The 26,782-nt window shown below is 32.2% G+C and overlaps 1 protein-coding gene across 3 annotated transcripts in view; it reads right to left on the bottom strand.

Moving 5' to 3' along the window:
• Window positions 1-26,782, bottom strand: part of TLK1 (tousled like kinase 1) — a 151,154-nt gene that overhangs the window by 53,677 nt on the left and 70,695 nt on the right. For 2 of the 3 annotated variants that reach the window (XM_031960474.1, XM_031960476.1), the window contains 5 exons: window positions 14,106-14,181; window positions 8,128-8,174; window positions 6,152-6,247; window positions 5,180-5,269; window positions 4,548-4,640 (listed from right to left, as the gene is read on the bottom strand). In XM_031960474.1, the coding sequence (XP_031816334.1) occupies window positions 4,548-4,640; window positions 5,180-5,269; window positions 6,152-6,247; window positions 8,128-8,174; window positions 14,106-14,181 (402 nt within the window). The remainder of the gene's footprint in view (window positions 1-4,547; window positions 4,641-5,179; window positions 5,270-6,151; window positions 6,248-8,127; window positions 8,175-14,105; window positions 14,182-26,782) is intronic. The other variant, XM_031960475.1, reaches the window with a different exon arrangement.

Here is a 26,782-nt window from a genome sequence, read left to right as displayed (position 1 = left end):
ATTTTTTAAAAATTTACTTCATTTTTCTTAAGTTGGATTTTTTTTGAGGGGGTAAAGATCTGTGCTTTTTTTTTTGCAATATGACATAAAAATGTTTTACATAACTTCACATGGGTATTCTAAAATTGGGGCAGAGAGAATGGAAAAGAGGAAAAGAATATAGAACTCAAAATTTTGAAAACAAATGTTAAAAAATTATTTTACATGTAACTTGAGAAAAACAAAATATTAAATAAATGGAGGAAAAAAAAAAAAAAGGTGCTTGTCACTATGATAGATTATTTAGGTCACAATCCAAATAAAAGAAGGTATGGGGGCAGCTAGGTGGTTGTCCTGAAGTCAAGAGGACCTGAGTTCAAATCTGGCCTCAGAAACTTAACACTTCCTACCTGTGTGAGTCACTTAACCCCAATTACCTCAGCAAAAAAAAAAAAAAAAAAAGAAGAAGAAGAAGAAGAAGGCGGCATGATCCTTCAGAAGTTTCTGTCTGTATATAACATTGAAGTAATTGTGTCAAGCACTGCAACACTTGAGATTCCAGAATGAGGGCCATAGTCGCTCAAAAATACTTTGGCCAAAGAATCCATAAAGGAAAAAACAAATGGATAAGGAATGTCTATAGCCTAGACTCCAAATGGAAGTCTTTTGAATAACCTAAAAACCCAGGCCATCAGTACTTCTTAAACTACAAATGACAAAATAATCTGGTTCTTTATCATATCAAAAGAAAGCAAGCTGGGCAACCTTTGGGAATTATAGCTCTTTTAACAATCCCAAACTTCTCCTGGAATGTTATACTAACATTCATCTGGCAATGCCAGACTGCTCTTGAGTCTCAGAATACCAAAGCCTTTGGAAGAATTATCACTCAAGAAGCAATGGAGAAGAGCCTGGTGAATGTGAGCAGGCTTCAATCTATCAGAAATAAGGAATTAAATAAAATAAATTATGAAAAGAATTTTTTTTGGAAGGATGTACCTGTGATTTTGTGAGGAAATGCCTCCCCCTCAATGTAGGTCACCAAATTCTCTTAAACTAAGGGTCTTAATTTTCTAAGAAATTAACTGGTCATACAATGAAAATATATATATATATATATATATATATAAAAGAAAGACGTGAACCCTGGTATTCCTCTACCAAAGCTGGGCCTCTTATCACCAATCCATCCAGGATTTCCAAGAAAATAGTACAAGATAGAAACATGACTGGAAATTAATGATCAAGCAGTTAGCAGGTGTCGAGAATGACTAATAGATTGCTTTGGAAGCTCTAAAATATCCACCAAACTTCCAAAAAATCCTGAGGGTCCCAAGTAAACCCAATGACAGACCCATATTAAAGGGAGGCAATTCCAGCATACAGAATGGACAGCAATCTGCACTACAAGAGGAACCATTCACACTAATGAAATCACAGATCCACTGAAGCACTAAATTACAGTTATTTTGTATTTGTGTCATAACACTATTTTCTAAAAGTATCACAATCTCACCCACTTTGTTACATGGTGAAATCACCATGTAAATACATATAATAAATACTAAATAACACAGTATGCACTTAACAAATATTTGCTGATTTGAGAGATGGATATGAGAAGTCAACAAGACCTAGATTCAAGTTTTTCCACCGAGGAGCCAGATTAGCCTTAAATGTTAGACTAAACATTTTATCCTATAGAAGAGTCTTTGAAATGACACCTTTCAGAATGACCATAAAGATGCATTATCAGGCAATTAGAGAAGGGGAAGATGGGTAATCTCCCATTTTCTTTGATAGCCAAATGTAGGACTTGTCTGAATCACAGCTATACCAATTCTGTCCTGTAGCCTAGCTATGCAAGCTCCTGGAAATTATAATCAAACTCAGATCTGATATCAGCAGTTAAATTCTCTCCTCCTTTGCACTTAGTATATTCATATCTTGCCCTCATTATCCCCCATCACTTTATGGATATAACAAGTATTCCTTATCTAGTTTTATAACGCATATATTTATCTAGATATTTATAATGTATAAATTTATACAAGAGTATATGAACATAATATAAATGACTGAATGTGGACCACACTTTCTCATTCTGATTTTTCTTGTGCAGCATGATAAATGTGGAAATATATCTAAAAGTATTACACATGTTTAACCCTACTGGATTCCTTGCTGTCTAGGAGAGGGGAAGGGAAGGGAAGAAGAGAGGAGGAGAGGGAAAGAGAGGGAAAAAAATCTGAAACATAAGTTTTAGCAAAGGCAAATGTTAAAAACTATCTTTGCATTATTTTGAGAAACAAAAAGCTATTATCATTTTTCTAAAAAAGTACCATTAGATGGAAGGATTTTTTCCCCCCTGATTAGAGCAACACATATTACATATAACACAAATAAGTTAGGAGATCACTGCTACAGACATAAGGTAAATGCTAAAGATTTTTTGAGAAGATAAGTAATATAGATTCCCAAGCACTGGGAAAATTATTTTGAAAACTTTGCAAAAGATAAATCATAGGACACAGACTAAAGGCAAAGACTTCAGGAAGATATTATAGTAGTTGTTTAAAGAAGAAGTAATATGTGATTAGCACAGCTGCCTACCATGAGCAAAGAAAATAACAAGAAAGGTACCTACCATGTGCAAAGGAAACCATAAGGTTTGATGAAAGAACTACCTCTAATTAAAACATTACAATACATGGGTGGTCAATATTTGAAATAATTAGAATGTAAAAAAAGCAACTAAAAGGTAAGGAACTTGTTACTTTGACTCTGTACTTTTCTGTCCTTGCTCAAATAGTTAAAGAAATTAATTTACTTTAATGATTTTGTATGAAGTTTTCTCTGCCTAGAAACTCTCAGCCTAGCGGGCAAATTCTTTATCATTTACAACTTTTAAGAAAACAACAGAAACCCTATAAGTTGTTCCAGGATTCCAGCTAGCTCTATTAGCCTCTAAAGTTTCTCTCCATTTTCACATTGACATTAGTCCTTAATCTTTGCCCTTAGTAAACTTTCTAATCTACTTAATTATGTTTTTTCTTTTATGTCTTTAATTGGAAAATAATGGAAGCTATTTAAAAAAAGCAATCAAAATAACATCGACTAATGAGCGATATGCCCAATTTCTCATCTTAAATATTTGAAACTGATGTATAGACACATTGAGAAGAGTTGATGAAAAATTCAGCAAGGAACAGAAATGCTTCCAAAAAACTCAATTTTGAGTTATATAAATGACTGAAAGACACAGAGAATAGAAAATGCTGAGGTTTACCCTTTGTTGGTTTTTATGCCTCTTAGAAGCAGAATGAAAACTTGAAGTAAACACCTTCATCTAAGAAGATATGTCCCAAACATATGTTAAAATACACAAAATGTCTTGATAGACAAACTCATAGGCACATCTTTGCTTAAGAATTTGCTAATCACCTAAATTTAACCTGTCTGTTATGTTAATGAAGGATTCCCTATAGATGGTCAGGTTCTCAATTTTGTCCTGTTAACAAGCAACGTTTTTTGCTCATTTTATCAAGCCAGAGTACTGCAAGGTAACACTGGTGAGAGTCACAACCACAGAAAAAAACATTCCTATCATTCTTCACAAGAAAAAATGAAAGGTGTCTAATTTCAGATCATGGTATCCAGTTGGATGGAAAAGTCAATTAGTTAGTCTTTAATAGATAATCTTAGCTGGGCATTCCATATGAATGATGAATGGGAAATTAATAATAAACTGAAATAAATACATTTGCATTACTATATAATACTTGAATCATTTCAAGCTGCTCCCTGACACAAAAGTCTAACATATTAGTATTCTTGTCAAAATTATGACTAGAACAACATTCAGTAGTACAACTGATCAAGAATCAAAAATTGGTAACCTAAATTACAGAGACAGGAGGATACTGAGTAGCCTGCAGCATATTACCAAAGATGCCTGTCACGCAACAAGAGATGCAGAAGGCATTCAGGAAAGATAGGATAAATTTCTCATACAAATAATGAGAGTACTTCACACCAATAAGATCAGAGATCCTCTGAAATGTCATTTATGAGAAACAGCAAGTAGTAACAAGTCTACTTAACATTAATATTATAATGACTATAATTTGGACTCTGCTGATTCAGAAGCCTTTTGAAATCTTGTAGTACTTTTGGAGGGTCATCATTTGGAACATCAATTTTCATTGTACTCTAGGTAGAAGTGCCATTTGTAAGTTGTCTGGTTTTAGCAGGTTTGTTACTGTATCTTTTATACAATAGTTTATTCAGAGAATTCAGTTAACCTTAAAGGTACACAATGAAAAATAAATTTCTCTCACAATTGTTAATCATAGTAAAATCACTATATGTGATCATTTATATTTTACAGTTTTTAAAACAGTATTTATTTAGATTCCAAAGAATCATTTTTAAAAGTGATGCTTTTATCTATGTGTTTATATTACAAGTATTTGCAGCTTTATAATTTTTATAATGATAATAAAAAAAATGTTTTCTAAAGAGCTCCACGATTACCAAATAATTTCTTGCTACAAACTATTACTTACCCTGAGCAAATCATCTATACGACCTTCTTTCTTTTCCAGATCCTGGTTTTTATTATTTTCTAGTGCAGCTAATTTCAGCATTGTGAGATCAGTCTAAACAAAAGAAAACTGTTTTATCTTCTGCATTATATAATCTAATAATAAAGTAGAATGTAAAAGAAAAAAACTGAAATACTACCACTTTATATCAGCTTTAAAAAAAAAAGTATTAATAGTAACTACATTCTAGTTAATCAAGCTAAGCTATCACACCAATAAAATCAAATATCCACCAAAATATTATTTATAAGAAAGAAGTAACATCAAATCTAGAGATCTCACAAAGATGACACCATTTATACCCACTTGAGATGAAGATGAAATTCACTGACAAAAAGATAAAAAAAAACCAAAAAAAAAACCACCCATGTTTTATGGATATTCATTTGATTTTGCAAGAAGGACTGTATATGCATTTACGTAAGAGATAAAAGGAATGAGAATAAATTTTAATTTCTGATGCAGCTAACATAGTCTAGTCCATTTAGTTTTCTTGAGTCATAATATGTGACTTGTAAATACATCTTTGAAACAAATAGAAGCTAATGCAATTGTTTCTGAGGACAGAGAAAATTGATAAGATTACAATTTACCTGAATAATTTTAAAAGATAACTGCTTTGGTTGTGTAATAGGGTGGTCCCCAAAAGCTAATGCAGTAGGAGAAGGGCTATTCGGCCGAACCTAAAATACATATTTAAAAAAATTACCTCATTAGGAAAAAAAAAGGTTATGGTCCTTTACAGCAACGTAGATCTCCTAGAATATTTGAATTTTGCTAACAGCTTTATAATTCCCCCCTTTAAATATACTAAAAATTAGTTTTAAATAATTGTTAAAACATAGCCAAAAAAAAATTGTCTGAACACTTGAAAAATATGCCAAAAAATAATTATAATGATTCAAAAAGTAAATGTGATTTCTCACAGAAGTCTTGAGCTGCAACATAAAATCAAATGATGAATTCTACGACTTTACTGCACATTTATATGTGATGAGAAAACAGTGACAATTAATAGGCGCCATTATTTGTACTAAGAAACAAAATGTTTAAAAATCACAACTGAAAGGAAAGTGAAAGGACTTTAATCTACATTTCAAATCCTTTTTACTGTCCAAAAGGGGAAAGTTATCCAAGTTGACAACAACAATTAAGTCTATCTTAAAATATTCCCAGAAACAAAAATCTGCCAAATCTCACCCTTACACTATTGACAAGAAAAATGGAACTCACAATTATTTTACCATCATGAACTTATTCCAAGCATTTTTATTCTTTATGTACTCAACATCTCACTTATAGAAACAATAGTTCTGAATGTAATTATATTATTTTATTAAATGTTGTTTTCAAAGGATAACAGTTAAAAAAAAAAAAACTACTTAATTTATGAGGCAGTTTAGATCTTTAAAGAGAGTGTTAGTCCATTCACTTAAATGACAAATTTTAATTCAGATGAAGGAGTCTATACAGAAGTTAAGAACTGTACCAATCTACAAAAGATACTCGGTATTAAAAACGTTTTGAATTACACTAAGCATGATAAACTCATAGGCAAAACTTACACAAGAGGAAGGAGTGGAATGTGAATGTGAATTCTGAGGCGATCGGATAGCAGGAGGTATTCCCCTTACTGGACTGGAGCCATTCCCACCTTGATACTGAGGAGAAAAAAAGAGTAGGCATCAAATAAGTGTTGGGAAGACCTTTTGAGATAATATCTTAAGAAAGAATTTAGTTATAAATTATTTTTAGATTAAATATGATATCAACATATTTAGATTCAGTTTAAAGGAAAACATAACTAAGATATTTAGTTTCTAAAAACTTTTAAAAAAGGGAAATTTATAAAAAATGCAAAATATTTCTCTACAGTAAAAATATTACTTTTATGCAGCAATCATCTTTATTTATCATCAAAATTATCATAATGTATGATAATTTCCCAAGTTAAGTAAAATCAATATCAGCACTAAGTTGATTTTTTTAAAAAAATCACCCTTTAAAAAAATACTAAGGGTACTGTTTTAAAGATAGATAAACTTATTTGAAAATTATGATTATGTCTTTATTTTAAATATTTTTCATAGTTCACTATCAAAGAATCCAAAAGGACATGCCATACTCCTCGTTAATGGATATATTACTATATAAAAGTACTAAAAAGAATTGGCTCAGTTAATAAATACACTTAACAGCATATAAACCTGAGCATCATAATGATGTATTTTTTTCTGCATACAAACTCAAGAACTCTTTTGCTCACTATGTTCATTGATGAAAACAGAGAAAGGAACAATCTGTTTATTACCTTTTTTTTTCTGGTCTATTACACCCTAAAAATCAAGTAAACAAGCCAAAGAATGTTAACAGTGAAAAAGAAGTGACATACTAGGAAGTTTCTCTAAATCTTTTCTAAATATCTTGCCTATGCAACAGTTCACTCAGTGACTAATAAGCTTAAGTGTCAAATGCAAATAGTATTATGAGAACTGAACTAGAGTAGAAAATACTCTACTCAGTAGTAGAGTGAAAATTGAACTACTACTCAGTAGTAGAGTGAGAATTGAATTAGACATGGGCTCAACTCCTATACAGACACATCAGCAAGTCAATTAATACTCCAAGCCTCAATTTCTTTCTTTTTCTTTTTATGGTATAGAGAAAAGAGTACAATATAATTAACTATCTACATGGCGATGACTTATAACTTCAACAAATGATGACATACAAATTCAAAAAATATTTACAAACCACCTGTCATATAGGTGTTAGATAATGAGATCATGAATATAAAGGAGAATACATGTAAAATACTCTGTAAACATGAAAGCACAATATACAAAGCAGTTATGCCTTGGTTGGTATAAGCATTTCATTAAGGATTTGTAATTTTCTTCTGTGATATCCTTCTCCACAAAAAGATAAAGATCTCAATTATTCTATAATTGTGGAGATAGTCTTGAAATGTTACCATGGCTCAAAAATTCATTAATCTATGGCCAGGCTGGTGATGAGTCTCTCTATATTTCTGTACACTGATCCTTGTACAAATCATATCTAATTACTGATCTTTCCAGTTTAAGAGAGCTTGTCATAGCCTATGTTATACTGTATATAGCTTTTAAGAATGTAGGGTCACATCTAAACAGTGATATGGCACTGGCATGGCACTTCAATGCTTATATGGAAAACAGAAGAATAATTTTGGAGGGTTTGGATAACAATGAGCTTTACCATACTAGGGAATCCCATTCTCTCTCATAAGAAAAAAATATTTTGCAATAAAATATAGTGCTTATCTTACCAGTTTTTATATATGCCCCCTATTAGCAGTTGAAAGGAAGAATAATTTAGTTTAACACTACTAAAATGTTCTCAGAAATTGACTCTCAAACCTATGTCTCAAGTAGTGTTGCTTCAATGATGATAAAAATTCTCAGATAGCAATAATTGAAATATATAGTTCAGAGGAATTATTCTTGGCCAAATGCAGTATTACATCATTTCAGAAAACAGGAAGAATCCTTAAAAAACTTACTTCAAAATAGTCACTAATTTTGTGGCCACGTCCCCCGATACTTTTTCCTAAAAAAACAAAAAAAAACAAAAAAAACAAACAAAAAAAAAAAACAAAAACAAAAAAACAAACAAACAAACAAAAAAAAAGGCAAGAAAAAAAGCAGGAAAGAAAAAAAGCAAGAAAATAAGGAAAGGAAAGAAAAGGCAAGAGGGAAGAGGGAGGGAAGGAGGGAAGAAGGAAACAAGGAACAGAAGGATAGAAAGAAAGAAGGAGGAATGGAAGGAAAGGAGGAATGGAAGGAGAGAAGGAAGGAAGGAGAGAAGAAAGGAAGGAAAGAGGAATGGAAGGAAGAATGGAAGGAAAGAAGGAAGAAATAGAAGGAAAAAAGGAAGGAAGGGAGGGAAGGAAGAAAGGGAGGGAAGGAAGGGAGGGAGGGAGGAAGAAAGGAAGAAGAAAGGAAGGAAGGAAAGGAGGGAGGGAGGAAAGAGAGAGGGAGGAAGGAAGAAAAAAGTGTCACATATTTAAAACACAATGATAATGACTACCACATGGCTATTTTGTCAGAAAAGTGAACTTATAGGGAGTTGATTTCTAAAGAAAACTTAAAACTTTTATTGAATATGGATACCTGATACTTCATTTAATTGATATTGAGGATGTGAGTGGGAAAGGAAAGTACAATAAGTGAAAACAAAACAAAACTTTTCCATTCTGAAGGAATTAGATTCTACTTTAAGAATTCCAAATAATAATGGCAAGCTTTTAAACGATAAATGGCATACTTTAGTAAAAACATGTCAATTAAAGTAATTGTTCCAATTATTGGAAGTTCACACAAACACATGATGTTAGGAGATTAAATTCTATTACACTAATTACTTAAAAATAAGCACTGAGCAAATTAGCATGTTATAAAACTACAATTAATTCACACTGGTTTATGGCTTCTAATTGTTCATAAGCACAGATCAGAATGAACAAAAGGCACAAATGACAACTTTATACTAACAAACTAATTCATACCTGTATAGTATAATAAAAATGCTGTTAAACAGACATATCTATGCTTAGCCAAAAAATTAAAGGGCTGAAATATAGAGGCTATTTTGTACAAAGATATTTTGACTTTTAAAACATTTTTAAATTGTGGGTTATTTTGTATATAAACAAAATTTAAATGTGGTTCCCATAGGTACATTGTGATAATTCCTACACATTATTACTAGGAGTTACTAACAGAATAGAGTAAGAACTCTATTAGCTCCGGAAAAATATTCTGAATCACCAATCCAATACTATTATACTAAAGTAAAATGAAATTTATGCAAGAAGATGGAGATATGAATAATACTTCAAATTCATCCTTTTAGATTTACCATGTCCTATTTGAGGGTGTGTGTGGAAGGGGGACAATATCTAACAAGGGGAATATATAATATCTCTATGCTTTGGTCTCTAAAGTTACATAATAGAGCTAAAGCTAACTCATCATCCTTTCATTTTACATGTCTGTAACTCCAGCAAAATTTAATGAAAAAGTACTCATAAGAATGAGAAATTTGTAAAATACTTTGTCTAATATGTTCATAGTTAAAATATTTTCAATTATTCAGAATTATCAAACCCGTGTATTTCTCTCCCCAAAAGAACACATGAGCAAATTTTTAAAATCCAAGTAAATTTTCATCTAGGATAAAAAAGTTTCAAAATGAGATTTTGTTAAGCACTGTCCATCCATTTAAGAATAAAATAGCAACATTATATTCTACTCACCCTAATGATGTTTTCTATTTTGTGAAATGGTAATGTAATTTTCAAGTTCTTAAATTTTTAAAAAATACTGTATATAAAATCACATGAAAGTCAAAATTTTCTTAAGATACACTCAATAATTTCAAGTTTAATGATTATCTAATTTATCTAAATTACAAAAAAGCCCAACATAAAATATATATGAAATATAATAAAGTAGATATTTTCAAATTGTTATTATATAATGCTTCCTATTTCTGCAAAAAAAAAAAAAAAAGGTTCAATAGGATATAATTCCCTATTTCTTAAAGTAAAGCTTTTTTTCCTGTTTCGGGGAATAAAATGAATAGAATCCTAGAATTATAAATTTCAAGACACTTTTCCTATGAAGCTAGTATGTCATAAAATAAAAAGTATGGAGAATAAATGATTAGTTTAAAATTTTAATAGGAAAAACAATTACATATGACAACTTGTCCTAAAGTTAATATTTTACTATGCATATCTTTAAGAAACCTTGATATAATTCTTTAACACATTAAAAAACAATTAAAATAGATTTTACTCAGGAAATAATACACAGACTTTGTGTATCCCTTATCAAATTAGAATAAAGAGGAATTTCACAGAAGATTAAATGAGAAAAACTCTGCTATGGCGGGTACTATTTATTACTTTCCAGTAAGTATCTTTGTTATTTAATATAAAATTTAACTTTCACTGACAATTGCAAACAAGTTCAGTTGGTTTCCCTGTCTCCCCACTCTCCTATCCTTTTTCCTTTTATATAGAGTTGCCAAAATGGTATTTCTAAAGCACAAGTCCAGTGGCTTGCTACTGCCCTGGGATAAAACAGAAACTTTCAACCGTGATATTTCCTAATCACTAACTAGGTTCTAGCCCATCTTCACAGATATATTGGACATTAATCTTCCTTTCACTTACTCTATCTTTCAGCTAAAATGGTCTCTCTGCTGTTCCTAACAGATGACATTCCATCTCTTGTTATAATGTCTTTTCACTGATACGGATCTGAAATGCATTTTCTCCTGCCCCTGTGAAGAAAATCTGAAGTGCCACTTCATGCAGAAGGCTGTTCCTGATTCCTTTGTCCTGCAAAATTATTTAGTCTTTATGTATGTGAGCCCATCAACAGCAGGACAGATTTTATTTTCTCTTTCCATTCTTAGTCTCAAACATAGTAGATGCTTGTCAAATTAGACTGGAAAGAAAAAATAAGCATACAAACTGAAATACATTAATAAAACAAGAGACTGAAAATTATTTTACATGATTCCCTAAATTTAAATTAGTGAATATCATTAAAACTCCAATAATTACTGAACAAGGAATCTATCAGAACTAAAGGAAATTAAACCACTGTAAAATAGGAGAATGAAACTCAGTATATAGAAAACCATTCCACATCCTAATGTGCCAAAGGGCAACTAGGGGACAGAGAGAGTAAAAGTGATGGACAGCATATGTCAGGAGGGCCCAAATCCAAACCTGATCTCAGGCACTTACCAGCTGTGTGACCCTAGGCAAGTCACTTAGTTTGTGATACTCCTAGTTTGAAAATAGGGGCAACAATGATAACACTTACCTCACAGGATTGATTTAAGGAACAAAATGAGACAACGTGTACAGTACTTTGCAAACTGAAGAGCACTTGAAGAAACATTTGTCTTAATATTAATGAGAAATGCAGTTTTTGAGTAGTATTCTGAGAACAATCTCATCAAGAAGTTGAGTAATTAATATTGCTATTATCTAATTTCAATGATAAAAATTCATAGTAAGCTAGCACTCCATGGAGATTTGGATTCTAGGCAAAAAGAACACTTTCTAGCTAATCATCATAGGGTTTCCCTTTATGATTTAAAGAACAATTTATAGTAAGTACTATGTTGAGTACAGTACTAGAGTGTGTGTGTGTATGTGTGTGTGTGTGTGTGTGTGTGTATTATAAAAAAAAGACATCTTTCATTCATTTTAAAAGTAATTATCTGGATTTTTTTGGAGGAAAAGGAACAAAAATAATTAAGAAAAACAGTTTTGGTGTTTTTCTTTTTTAAATTAAGGACTACAAATTTCCCTAAAGTACCAAAGTACCAGGTACCAATTTATTTGTTAAAGATAAGACCCCAATTTTAAGTTTTACTTAATCTCATCTAGCTTTAAGGCAAAATCATTATGAGGAAGTAACTAATAATTTATCACCATGCAGATCAGATAATAGAGACAATTAATAAATATTTATTAATTACAAGTACAACATTGTGGTAGGCATTATGGATATAAGTGAGGAAACAATATTATGTTGTAGTGGTGGTAACAAATACATTTCTAAGTATATACAGAATAAATTTTAAAAAGTAGTTTCAGAACAAAGATGGTAGCAGCTTGGGTTTTGACTAAAAAAAGCTTCATGGAGTATATAGAAATTAAAGGTGAATGAACAGATTATGCCAGATAGAAGGGAGCTTGGAAAATATTCCGTGTGACCAATCAGTGCACAGGCATAGGTACAGAAGTATGTTGGGCTGAATCACGAAGTGTGGGAGTACAGGCAACATAAAAGGATAGAAAGATACAAAGTTGTGACAAGTTTGAAAACAAAAAGTCCAAATCTTATTCTAAAAGCAATGAGAAACCAGTATAATCTGAGTTGGGGAATAACAAGGTCAGAACCATGCTTATAGAAAAGCACTTTTGTAAGAGTAGAGAAAATAGAATAAAGATATAAAAATACTGAAGGCAAGAAGACTAGGGAGGAAAATATTGCAATAATCTATGGAAAAGGTAAGGAAGACCTGAATAAAGGTGGTAGCTATGTGAGCAGAAATAAGAAATCAGAGATAAGAAATACTGTGGAAGTAAAAATGGCAAGATCTGATAACTGCTTAATTACGGGGATTAAAGGAGATGAGGAATTATAGTTAAAGCAGTCTTTAAACAAACCCGGCAGAATGGAAGAATGGAAGAAAAGTAGGTGAGGAGTGGAAAATAGTAAGTTCAGTATGAGCATGCGGAGTTTGATATTGTTGAAAAATTTTAAATGTCTAAATGGATAATGAAGGAGCAAAGCTCTAGGGTGTGACTGGACCTAGAATATAGAAATTTCATGATTACAGACATAGTAATTAAACAAATGAGTTGATAGGGTTACCAAAAAAAGAAAGAAACACTCAGAACTGAGTATTGGAGAACACCTATAATTCAGAGGAATAATATGAATGATGAGACTGCAAGAGATAAAGTATATTTAGATAAGAAAAACAGTAGAGAGTGGTGCTACAACAGCCCAGGGAAAAGGGAATATTCAGAAAAGGATGGTTGAGAAGGATGAGCACTAAAAAAGAACATTAGATTTGGCACTTTAAAAATCCCTGATAACTGAAGAAAGCAGCTTGAGCTCAGTGACACAGCTAGAAATCAGGTTGCACTGGATTAGAAAGTGAGATGAGAGGAAAAGAGAAAGGAGTCCAAAGAAAACGAGAAGAATGAAGAGAGAAAAAAGTGAGAAGGGAAAGGAGAAGTGAGAGAGAAGAAAGAATGAAATATGATAAAGACAGAAATGGATGGAGTCAAGGGCACATGGAAGAGGATTGGCCTCAACAAGGTTAAGGGCTACCTCACTGTGAGAAATGAGGGCAAAGAAGGAGAGAGTGGGGATGATAAGGAGTCCTGATAGTAAGGGGGAAAAAAGAAGTCACATGTCAAACAGCCTTAATTTCTCAGTAAGGTATAAGGCAAAGTCATCAGCTAAGAAAAAAGTGGAAAGCTTGGGGGGGGGGGGGGGGGGGGAGGTATAATCTGGAAATGCTTGTGTGGAAAATGAGACAGGGCATCAACAAGAAAAGGAGCACCTCACTTCAAGTGATGATAGGATAGAAAAAGGAAGCAAGGGATTCAATAGTATAGAAGACAATTTAAAGTTTAACTGCATAACTCCAGGGACAAGACTGGAAAAGAAGCAAAGTGAAATTTGAGCAGAATGAATGGCCTAATAAAGTCCCATTTCTTGATATCATGTATAAGAGGACTCATATGCTGAAATAAGAAAAAGAAGCTTCAGAGTCACAGGAACATAAAACAATTACTAGTTCCACCAACTAAATCTTAAAGCATACGTTTTACAAGTGCAAAAGTACAAGGTCAAAGTTATTAATAACAAATACTTATTTGGTTCTCAAATAACAAATACTTATTTGGTTCTCAAAGAGTATTGTGTAACTCACCCTGACTGCTTTCACTTTGGTTTTCTGCTTTCCTCTTTCTTCCTCTGGATGGTTCTGACTGTTTCTTCTCTGGAGTCTACAAAAAAATAGTTAACAGAATGCTAAGTTATTTTTATGAGGCAGTTATATCTTAAGTGGTATATGATGTTTTAGTACAAAAATGTTTCCATTCAATAGCAATAATATTATTACATTTTTTAAAATCCTAATTTGTCATTGTCATTTGCCATTCTAAAATTAATTCTCCACTATAAACAATTAAGATACTAATTCTGTATGCAACAAAAATGTATTTAGACCACCAAAAATAAATTTTTCCTCAGGTAGATCAAATGGTACAAGAACAAACAAGTGTTCTGCAGTGCTAAGAGCCATTTTTATTTTTTTAAGAACTCATTCTTTTTCTCCCAAAAACTTTCTTATTCTCTCCCTTTTAATATTTAACCATGAGACAAAATCTTTCATTAAATTAGGACAATTGGAGGACAAATGCAGCTGAAAAATTATCATCTGGGTAATTCTAGGACAGAAGAGAAAGGATAGAGTGATAAAAATAAATCCTAGTCTTTCTGAGAGGTAAAAGCAGGAGAGTAATATGCCTATCACATTTTTGGTGGGAAAAGACTAAGTAACAATCACCTAGAACTCACAAAATTAACCTAAGAGAAGCGGAAGGTAAAGGAAAGATCTTTAGGTACTCCAGATTTCTTCCTGAATCACTGCCCTGTCATGAAAGAGGGGGCTAGTAATAGTTCAGTAAAATACTGTCAGCTATCTCATGCTATCTTTTAACAAGATAGACAGGCTATAGTGGAAAGTTAGGACAAAAGGTGATTCACTAAAAATAAAAGGAAAAGACTATTCCAACACCCTTGCCAAGAAAACTCCATGGAAAATATTCAAATGATAAAAGTTATGACATCAAATCAGAAGGCATACAACACATTACTGGTAAAGAGTGAAGAACAATCACAAAGAGCTCCAAAAAGAAGCTCAATTGTGGATCTGTCTGGTGATGAAAGGAAAGTCCAAAGTCATAAAGATCAGATTTCAGAGGAACTTGAATTAACCAAGTAAGCTAAAAATGTCATCAAATAAGAAATGGAAAGAAATGAATTAATAATTTAAATGAATGAGAAAAGGTAAATTTAATTCAGGTGATCAAAGCATATAATACTGTGGGTTAAGTATCCCTTAGAAGAAATGGAATAGCCCTCAGACAATAAAAGTGCAAAAAGCAGCATTAGGATATAATTTTTAAAAATGACAAAATGATATCTGACCAAAGCCAAGGCATACTGTTCAACATCATAGTAAAACAAGAATATTCTCCAATCACTGATGCCAAAGAGGCCAAAGTTGATTGATTTTTATGTACAACATCTTCTAGAAATATTACCAAAATAAAAAAAATCTCACATTCTTCTTGGGTGTTCAGAATGCTAAAGTAGGAATCAAAAGATAAATGGAATAATAAATAGGTTTGGCTTTGTACTACAAAATGAAGACTAACTTTTGTCAAGATAACTTGCTGGCTGTAGCAAACATTGTTTTTCAACAACCAGAAAACCAATTCTACACATGGCCATTATTAGATGTTCAATACTAAAATAAAACGTAGTATATACTTTGCAGCTAAAGGTGGAAAAGCTAGTCAGTTAAAACAAGACCTGAAACTGATTAGCTCAAATCATAAGTTTCTCATTGCAAAGTTCAAACTTAAATTGAAGATTTCCTAGGCATAAAATAACATCCCTTATGAATATGAAGTAGAAGTAATGAATAGATCTAAGGAATGAGATCTAGTAGAAAAGTACCCAAAGCACTATGGAATGAAGTTAAAATATCGTGCAAGAGGCAGAAACAAAAACCATTCCAAAGAAAAAGTTAAAAGCAAAACGGCTGTCTGATAGTTTTATAAATAGCCAAAGAAAGAAAAAAAAGTGAAAAGTAAGGGAGAAGGAGAAAGATAAACCCTAGTTAATATATAATTCCAAAAACTACCAAGGAGAGATAAGGAGGTTTTTTCCTAGTGAGCAATTCAAGGAAACAGAAGAAAATAATACAATAGGAATGATGAGAGATTTATTCATGATAATTACAGATATCAAAGCAATGTTTTGTGCACAATAAAGGACAAAAAATGGTAGGGACTTAACAGAAGTAGAGATTAAGAAGAGGTGGCAAATTAAAAAACAACACAAAACTGTACAGGAGCTATTTCAAATCATCAGTAACTATGATGGTGTGGTTACTGATCTAGTTCTAGACAGTTTGGAGAATTACATCAAGTCATTAGGAAGCATTGCACAACTAATTATTTTTCTTTGTCACCTTACTTATTTTTTAAAAGCTTTACTGCTTCCAAAAGATGCTATCTTTAAAGGGTATTTGAAATCAAAAGTACTAAAAGAAAATAAACAATAAACACCTTCCCAACCTAATTCCATTTATCACAAAATTCTTTAGAAGGAGTTCTTAAGTTGCTGAGGTTAAGATTTCAGAAGGGCCATGAATCTGGATGGGAAAAAAATTAAATTTTATTTTCACTACTGTGTTTGTAACAGTAGTCTGGAAACTACTCTGGTTTCCGTTAAAATCCTGTGTGTTTTCTTTTATACATTTCAAAATATTGTTTTGAGAAAAGTGGTTCATAACCTTTACCATAGGGATCTGATACTTTGATTCACTAGTATAAGTTTTTTTTAAAAAACAGAAAAGTAGGTCAGAGTAATCTATTAGAAGGCAATCCAGAAGGATAGGTATTTCTGTTTAAAGTAACAAATGTCATGAAATAACACCTGCTGTTAGAAGTTGCCTACAAAATTAATGTTAATAAATTTCATAATATTTTCAATGACCTACGTTGTAATTTAAAAATACTTAATTCATTTGACAATGGTTCCTTAATAATTTAGATTTAAAATAGTCTTTAAATAAGTGTCTCACTTCTGATAATTGAATAATGATTTCTAAATCATTTTAAAAGAGAAAATAACTAGAAAAAGTCAACATCTGAAACAATTTGAAAATGGATACCTTTCAAATACTCCCCCCCGACACCCCGGGTAATGTTTTATTTTTGTGTCTTCACAAAATAAGATTTACATTTTATTTTTTGTTTTTTTATTTTTAAAGAAGAGCTTAGAATCTTAAATAAAAACATTAATGTATTGAGTATTTTTATATACCAGGAAGAATATGCTACAGCATACTATGCTTTTTAAGAAGTCACAAAATAAAGATGCCCCACAGGAAAACAAAATATAACACTGAAAATACTGAACTTCAAACCTAGTTTTAGACACTTCCTAGCTAGCTACATGATACGAGGCAATTTTATTTAACTTCTCTCTGCTTCAGTTTCTCATCTACAAAATGAAGATAACAACTACTATTTTCTGGGATTATTGTAAGGACCAAATGAGAAAACAATTATAAAGCACTTTGGCAAATTTTAAAGCAGCATATAAATGTTATTGTTATCTGATAGATTATTCACAATATAGAAATTTGTTCACAATCTCTCACTATAATACCATAGCAATAAGGCTACAACTGCCCTTCAAACTTTATACCCTTTGCAATTATGCTATATTTTACATTCTTCCTGGCATTTGAATTTGCTGGTCTTTCACCTAAGATCATTATGAAAAATTATACAATGGTAACAGAAGCCAGAAGATAGCAACCAGTAAAGTACTGAAAAATCCAATCTCTTCTTCCCAAAGACAATTTATTACGCAGATTGCAGGGCCTGGAAAACTAATAATCAGTAAATTACATCTATGCTGACAGTTTTGATAGCAATATGTTTGCTCACTAAATTAGAGGCTTTTTTTTTTTTTTTTGGTAGAACAAAATAGCAGGTCCAAGTGCTGATCTCTATCAGTTACACCCAAAAGTTGATTGCTGATCATGAGCAACATGAGGAACATTACACCTATTCAACCACAGTTCCATGGTGATATTTAAGGCTTAATATACTTTCAATAAAAATTGCTCACAGGTAGGACCCAGACCTAACTATTTCTTAATATCCCTTCAAGTAATTTGTTTTTATAAGTATAAACTGCAAGATTCCTTACTAAATGGGTCAATCATTACCATTTATTTCAAAAACTTAATGACGTTATAAAGTCAATTTGTCATGTATCATACAAAATTATATACTTTTTCATAACACAAATCATCTCATAATTTAAAATGGGCTATCTAGGCAATCTCTCAGTCAGTAATACTTAAAAGAGATGTAGAATGTGTTTTAAGAAGTCTAGTACTTCTGGGGCGAGGACTGCTCTCCATATTCCCTGTCTACCTGATCCATCTAATTCTCACCTGTGGCTCCAAGAAGCTGTAGCATATACAGGAGCCATACCCCAGTAAATCATTTTGGCAGACAGGCCAAAAAAACAGGTGAACAAACAAACAAACAAAAAACAACAACAACAAAAAACATGAAACAGGTGCTGAGGAGTACTTAGAGCTTGATTAGACATTGAAGATGCCACGGTCATCCACTGCATCTCGAGTCATCACCAGTTGTCTTTACTTTGACCTATACTACTGGACAGTGTGACTCTAGAAGAGAGAGAGTGAGGCTAACAACTCCTTCCAACTCTGTTTCTACCGATCTTAAAGTCCTGAGGTGATGGGTGAGTGACCAAACAGCAGGGGCTGCACACAGGCGTCATCTCACTGGAAGCATCAGTGGAATTTGGCAGTCCCCTAGGGATCTAAGCAGCCTTTTAAGGATCATATTGCTCACCTCCAAGTGTGAGTGATACAAGGTCATTCTCTCTCAAGAACTTTAAAAGAAAAGTAATTTCACAAAGTTTATTTTTGGATATACTATGAAGTTCTAAAAGCCAATTTATTAAACTAAAAATCCTTTGGCTAACTATAACCAGCTAAGTCTTGTACTAAGTATAAAAATTAATTTAACTATTAAAAATGTTTTCATTCAGACTTATTAATATACTTTAAATGAAAAAAAGGCAAATAATCTATTCAAATTCTCAACTTAATTCACAAGAAATTTTCACTAATGAATATTTGTACAAAACTGTGTTATGTTATCCTAAAGCTAATCACTTTGAAATGAATGGGAAATCATACTTGAACTCTGTGTTATATAGTTTCCAAAAGAAATATTTCATTAGTATGTTATGGGCCAGAAGTCTGTGATTAATAGTTCTCTAAGTTCAATATGATTTATTTAATCTTACAACAAATAATGGTTTCCAAGTGATATAATGATTGTTTTATACTCAGTATATAGCATATAAGTGAGGACTAAGAGCCAGATTCCATCAGAGCCAGAGAAGACAGAGGACTAGAGGCAGGAGCTCAAGCTCTCAAAGCCAAAGAAAAAGATTCATTCCATCTTCATCAGCCTCTTGGTGGCTGGCCTCCTGAACTCCCCCCATTGAGACCAAGGCAGGTCTGAAAGATTCTCCCCAGGCAAGGAAACTAGATAGTGAAGGAGATAATAAAAGATTTGGACTTCAACACCTGGCTATTCTTGTGGTGATTAATTTGCTGAAAGGAAGGCTGCTCCAAGACCTCTAGAAAACCACCAAGAATATTACAAGTATACTTCCTAAACAAACCATGGCAAAAAGTTTTCCATACTTTTACATTTGCTATACCTCTTTAGAAATTTTCAATTATCTTTTTGTGACCTTAATATTTTCTTCCAAAAAATCTTGTTGTATCTAATTACCTCATAAAAATTACAATAAGTGACATTTGTATATTATTTTAAGTTTGACAAAGCACTTAACATAGCCAAAACATTTTCTACATTTTATATTTTAGAAAACAACCTCAAATAGATAGACGATGGTGGCAATAAAGAAAAACTGAAATTAAACTCATCTTCTTTCAAAGGGGTTGGGGAAGAAAATTTCCAATGTTTTTTTCAAAAGGGTTAAGAAAAAGAATAAAAGAGACTGAATTGAGTGTCACAGAGAAAATTTCTTTACCAGTACACTGGTTTAATTGTGTAGTATAATACAACATTCAACTGCCCATCTTAAGTGTGGTCCTGTCCTAAGTAGAAGAGAATAGATAAAATTCAAATAAAATATGTTTCTAACTTTCAAGGGGCTTAACATTCTGGTATATGGTGGGGGATAATATGTAGGAAAAGCTGAGGAAAGCAACCAAGTAAATCCTAGATACTCTTTAATCATTAAAACAAACAAACAAACAAAAAACCTAATGCCTCAACTACAATAGAATACTGACCACACTGACCCTTACTCCTATCTTTCTTTTATCCCTATTACTGCTCATTTCTTGAAGAGGATTGGAACTCTGAAAAAGTGTCCTTAAGATTCAGTACACTTGATGAGATAATAATTCTCTAGCTACTGAAGTATTCATTCTAGTCAAGTACATATACTTAAGGTAATATGGTGATGTGATGGCTCTCCTGACAAGATACTGCATGCTCAAGTGTAGTTGGGCATGCTCTGGCATGAGGTAGTGATGTGATTGTACTAGAGTATTTGAAGGAATCACAGAGGATTCACCCTCTTTCAGCCACAGAGAAGACTTCAGACTCCAGACTCCAGACTGCTGGATGTGTGCTCTCCTGCCTCCTTCACTTGACTTTCCCATTAAGCCCAAAGGCCTCGGGCTGATCCGGAGGCCCACCAGAGAGCTAGCCCAGATATTACAATTTCTCTTTTTAAGACTTGTTCTTCATTCTCATAATTCTAATTCCTCTACAGATTTAATCAATCTGGCCTTTTACACCTTTCCAAACAAGATTCTGTTGAACAAATGACCCCTACAATTTAGCATTAAAAGCAATAACTGGAACTAAAGGATTCCAACTCAAGTTACTGGACAAGTAGAGAGAACATGGAGGAAGAGAAATCTGGAATCCCAAAGTAGTAGTAGGGGAAAGATGGGAAAAGAGAAAAATATGTTCTCAATGCTTTAAGTTGGAACTCAAAATATATTTTCCTACAGAAATGTCATAGGGGTTCTATAAAACTATTAATATAAGATTATACTTCAAATATAATATTAATTAAATAAGCTTTTGCGACCTGAATTTGGAAACTAACCAGAAAATACAATTAGAATTCCAAATTGACCTTCAAGTAAATTTATCAATCATAACTTATTTTATATACTTGCAACAATCTAAAAATAATGTAACTTTGAAGCAAAACAGAAAACTTAATAATCACTGTACTAAATGCTGGAGATAAAAGAGATTATAAAGAAGGGAAAGGGACCTGTATGTGCACGAATGTTTGTGGCAGCCCTTTTTGTAGTGGCTAGAAACCGGAAACTGAATGGATGCCCATCAGCTGGAGAATGGCTGAATAAATTGTGGTATATGAATATTATGGAATATTATTGTTCTGTAAGAAATGACCAACAGGATGATTTCAGAAAGGCCTGGAGAGACTTACACGAACTGATGCTGAGTGAAATGAGCAGGACCAGGAGATCATTATATACTTCAACAACAATACTATATGATGACCAGTTCTGATGGGCCTGGCCATCCTCAGCAACGAGATCAACCAAATCATTTCCAATGGAGCAGTAATGAACTGAACCAGCTACGCCCAGAGAAAGAACTCTGGGAAATGACTAAAAACCATTACATTTAATTCCCAATCCCTATATTTATGCCCACCTGCATTTTGGATTTCCTTCACAAGCTAATTGTACAATATTTCAGAGTCTGATTCTTTTTGTACAGCAAAATAACGGTTTGGTCATGTATACTTATTGTGTATCTAATTTATATTTTAATATATTTAACATCTACTGGTCATCCTGCCATCTGGGGGAGGGGGTAGGGAGTAAGAGGTGAAAAATTGGAACAAGAGGCTTGGCAATTGTTAATGCTGTAAAGTTACCCATGCATATAACCTGTAAATAAAAGGCTACTAAAAAAAACTAAATGCTGGAGATAGACCCTAAAATAGTGAATAAAGCCTTAATGAAGTCAACTCATTTTCCTTTCCATAAAGGATGTTATTATTAATTTGATCCCTATAATAAGAATAGAAGGGAGAATGGAAAAAAGTTATGAAGGTAGCAGATAACAAGAAAAGTGATATGAATGGTTGAATGGTATATGAAATTTGATATGGGATCCCCAGAAAAAGTTGGACATGTAGGTCTTTTGAAAATAAACTTTCCTTTCAGATTAACTAATAGAATTCTGAGGAAGAAAACAATCTTTTAAAATTGCAAGACACTTAAAATATAGGTCACAGGATCAGAAATTCAGAGTTCAAGGAAATTTAAGATTACATTAGATCCAAATAGATGAGGAACTTGAAGACTCCACATACAAAGATAAAAGAGCACATTGCAGATACAAAAGATACAAAAGGAAAAACTGAGTCTTAGCAAGCAAAAATAAGCCAATTTTTTTAACATAATTTGTTTAATGAGCAATCACAACTTGTTCAAATAAGCCATTGCTGATAAAAATGGGAAATGGATAAAGCAAAAGACATTGATACTGCTTATCATTTGTTCGTATATTAATTTAAGTAAACATAAACTAATCACCATTTCATGGAAGTCAAAGGGGCTGAGAATGAGATTTAGTTAGCAAATACTCCCTAACTGACCATCAAGGGGGAAAATGTGACAGAATGTGAGAGAAGTAGATAACACTGACCTAGAATGTCAATTTATGTGCAAAATGCACAGATTATGAGTAGTACTACCTTATATAAAACAGAACTAAGAAAGTAAGAAAATAAGGCTTAAGACTCAACTAAGGCGGACTCTAGATAAAATAAAGGACAAATTTGTTATTATTTTTACAAAGACCTACTTCTATCATCTGTACGAAGGCCTGAAAGTTCTATTTAAGTAAGCAAAAATAGCACTGAAGAAGATGAAGGTAAGGAGAGCAGCTAGATGGGTCAAGCACATAACAGAAAAGATGTACTCTCTCATGTCCAAAAATCCTCATTAGAATAACAAAAACATAAGAAAAAAACAGGTTTCAAAATACTCTATCCAGTCTCTTCCCCGGATATACACCCTTAAAAGTACTTCTCTAATAAGGAACCTCTCATGCACATGGTTAACATCACAAAAGATTTCTTAACAGATTCATACACAAAGATAACTTTGATAATCATTTGACTCTAGCTAGTGAGATATTAAAAAAAAAAAAAAAAAAAAAAAAAGGTGCTAGTCAAGGATATTTGCCCTGAAAGCAATTTCAAATAGAAAAGGGATTCCTTGTAGTAGTTGTCTCTAAACTTTTTTAGACTAAGAACATCCAGGCAGTAAATCAAAAAATCTGTAAGCATAAGCCAAATAATACAATTACATATTTAGAAGGTAAATATACATACATATACATACACACATACAGTTGCATGTCAAGTACATAATGTATGTCCATTTTGAGCAGGCACTAGAGATGATAAATGAACTGAAATCAGAATATAATAGGAAGAGGAGAACAGTCTAAAAACACACTTGAGATACTGGATTTTCAATAACTATAAGCTGTCAAAAGGACATCTTTATAACCTCAAGTCCTCTACAAAGTCCTACTTCATTGTGGTCTGGAGTTCCCCTTGAGTTCCTGAACATTGTGCCAATGAAGTATAAATTGTGGCAAAATATTCCCCAAGAGAAATACTGTGAAGGTGATTGGATCTATTTTTCAAAGACTTACTTACACCATAAATTGCTGGTGAATTCTCTAGCCATGTCAAACTACTTTAAAAGTAGAACAGCTCTCTCTATATCTACTCTCCATTTCTGTGATGGGCAGCAAAAAAAAAAAAAAAAAAAAAAAAAAAAAAAAGGTCAAAAATGCCAAGAAACACTCTATTTTTAAAAATGAACTATTTAGTACCAATCCCTCTTGATACTGTAAATATAAGATCCTTGACCAATAACAATGACTATCTTTGTATCATTGGAAGAACTAGATCATATCAATCTTGGCATTTTCGCTAATATCAAAACTGGAAAACATAAGGAACATAAATGGAAATTTAGGTCACAGGTTCAGTTTGAAGAAGGAAGCAAAAGAAGAGAGGGAAGCTGGTTTTATTGTACATTCAAATGCAACAAGTATTTCATAGGACATTTGTTTTTGTCTTACTAGAGTGCTCACAAAAAAAGTATCTGCAGAAAGACCATTAGGAAAATAATTGAAGTTTATGTGTCAAAAACTGCTGCAGAGGATGACATGGAAGAGGTTCTACAAAGATGACCCTCAAAAATGTATCAACATATATTTTCTTCTTTGTTGATTTCAATGCCAAGGAGGGCATAAATGAGAATGGCAGAAATTGTTAAAATACATAGCTAAGACTGAAGGAATATAAGACCAAAGATTTATAAAGTATTCAAAACCTCACATGTATCAGATAAGATGGGATGGGATTAGTAGCAAATAACATTACCCTACAAAAAGTGTTCTATTCTAACAGAGAGGAAATAGCTCCTTAGTAAAGTGGCCCTTAATGCTGGATCAGCTGTCTATATACTGTCAGACTGACTGACTGAAGTAAATGTAAAAATATTAATTAATAATAAGATATTAAGTTAAAACAATTCCAAAATGGTCTATTTAAACAAGTTATTAATGTTAGAAATCTATAAATTGAGTATAGAACATCTACAACAATTAAAATAATTTCATATAACAATTATCATGCAAAAACTGAATTTAAAAGTCTATAAACTTCATTAAGTACTTGATTTACTTGAGATCAAGAGTGAAACTAGATAAGAACATGTACAACTTTGTAAAACCTTATAGAGAAAAGATGAAAGCTTAGTAAGAGTATTTTTTCAAACTATTACACTGAATTCCCAATCCCTATATTTATGCCCACCTGCATTTTGGATTTCCTTCACAAGCTAATTGTACAATATTTCAGAGTCTGATTCTTTTTGTACAGCAAAATAACGGTTTGGTCATTGTATACTTATTGTGTATCTAATTTATATTTTAATATATTTAACATCTACTGGTCATCCTGCCATCTGGGGGAGGGGGGTGGGGGGGTAAGAGGTGAAAAATTGGAACAAGAGGTTTGGCAATTGTTAATGCTGTAAAGTTACCCATACATATAACCTGTAAATAAAAGGCTATTAAATTTAAAAAAAAAAAAAAAAAAAAGAGTATTTTTTCACAAGAGTGAAAAAGAAACAAAGCTTGGCAAGCCTTAAATAAACAAATCAAACTTTTGAGGCATTCAAAGATAAACTGGAAGGAGGATAATATGTTTTTAAAAAAATAAAAAAGATTTGCAGATTATAGCAAATTATTTTACCATCAAGGAAAATGAAGCTACTATCTAAATATGCTTAAATAAAAGGTTTGTCAAATGCCTTATATATTATTTCATATGATCATGCAATAACTCTGTGAGATACATGCTATTATTACGCCCATATGGATAGTGAAGAGATAAAGATTAAGTAATAAGTCTTCCCAACTACAAGGCACATACTCAGTCTACTATGTCATTTATCTCTGTCCAAAGTCATAATGGAACTGAGAAAAGGAAATGAAAGTAAAAGTAGGTGGACTTGACCAAATATATATACAGAAAGACCAGGCAAGAGACAATGCAATTTTATGGCAACTGAGAGACTCACAAGGTAGTTCTTAGATGGAAGGATATTTTAAAAAAATGTCATGGGCAACTATAGTGCAATCCACAAGATACTAAAGCTAGAAGTAGGAGGAGCTCAATTCAAATTCTGCCTCAGACACCTCTTAGCTCAAAACAAAGGCATTTTCTATTTTTTTTTCTTAATAATATTTTATTTTTCAAAATACATCTAAAAATAGTTTTAAACTTTTTCCCCCTCCATTATGTTCCCTCTCTCCAAGACCACAAGCAATCCAATACAGGTAAAATATGCACAATTCTTTTTAAACATATTTCCCAGTTTACCATGTTGTTCCAAAAAAAAAAAAAAAAAAATCAGACCAAAAGTAGAAAAAAAAAAAAAAAAAAAAACACAATAAAAAGTCAACAAAAAAGGCCTGGTCCAGGCCTTCTACCTTCTTTTGCATTTTTTCATTGATTCCCTTGATATTTTTGAGCCTTTGTTCTTCCAGGTGAATTTCATAGTTATTTTTTTTCTAGCATTATAAAGTAATTTTTTTGGTAGTTTGATTAGTATGGCACTGAATTAAGATTAATTTAGACAGAATTATTATTTTTCCAATTGTTTAGAACAAACTTTATTTGTGCGAAGTGTTTTGTAATTGTGTTCATATAGTTCTTGGTTTTGTCTTGGCAGGAAGACTCCCAAATATTTTATATTGCCTGCAATTACTTTAAATGGATTTTTTCTACCTATCTCTTGCTTCTGGGATTTGTTGGTAACATAGAAATACCAAAGATTTACATGGGGTTAATTTTCATCCTGTAACTTTGCTAAAGCTGTTAATTATTTTGAATAGTTTTTTAGTTATTTGCAAAGATTCTATAATGTACCACCATATAATTTGCAAAGAGTGAGTTTAGTTTCCTTGTTACCTATTCTTAATTCCTCCAATTTCTTTTTCTTCTCTTATTGCTAAAGGTAATAATATTTCTAGTACAATACAGAATTAATAGTTGTGACAATGGAAATCCTTGTTTCATCCCTAATCTTAGTGGGAATGCTTCTAGCTTATCCCCATTATATGT

This window comes from Sarcophilus harrisii, chromosome 3 (genome assembly GCF_902635505.1).
Source record: "Sarcophilus harrisii chromosome 3, mSarHar1.11, whole genome shotgun sequence".
NCBI classification, from domain to species: domain Eukaryota; kingdom Metazoa; phylum Chordata; class Mammalia; order Dasyuromorphia; family Dasyuridae; genus Sarcophilus; species Sarcophilus harrisii.
This window is presented reverse-complemented; position numbering and strand designations above follow the sequence as displayed.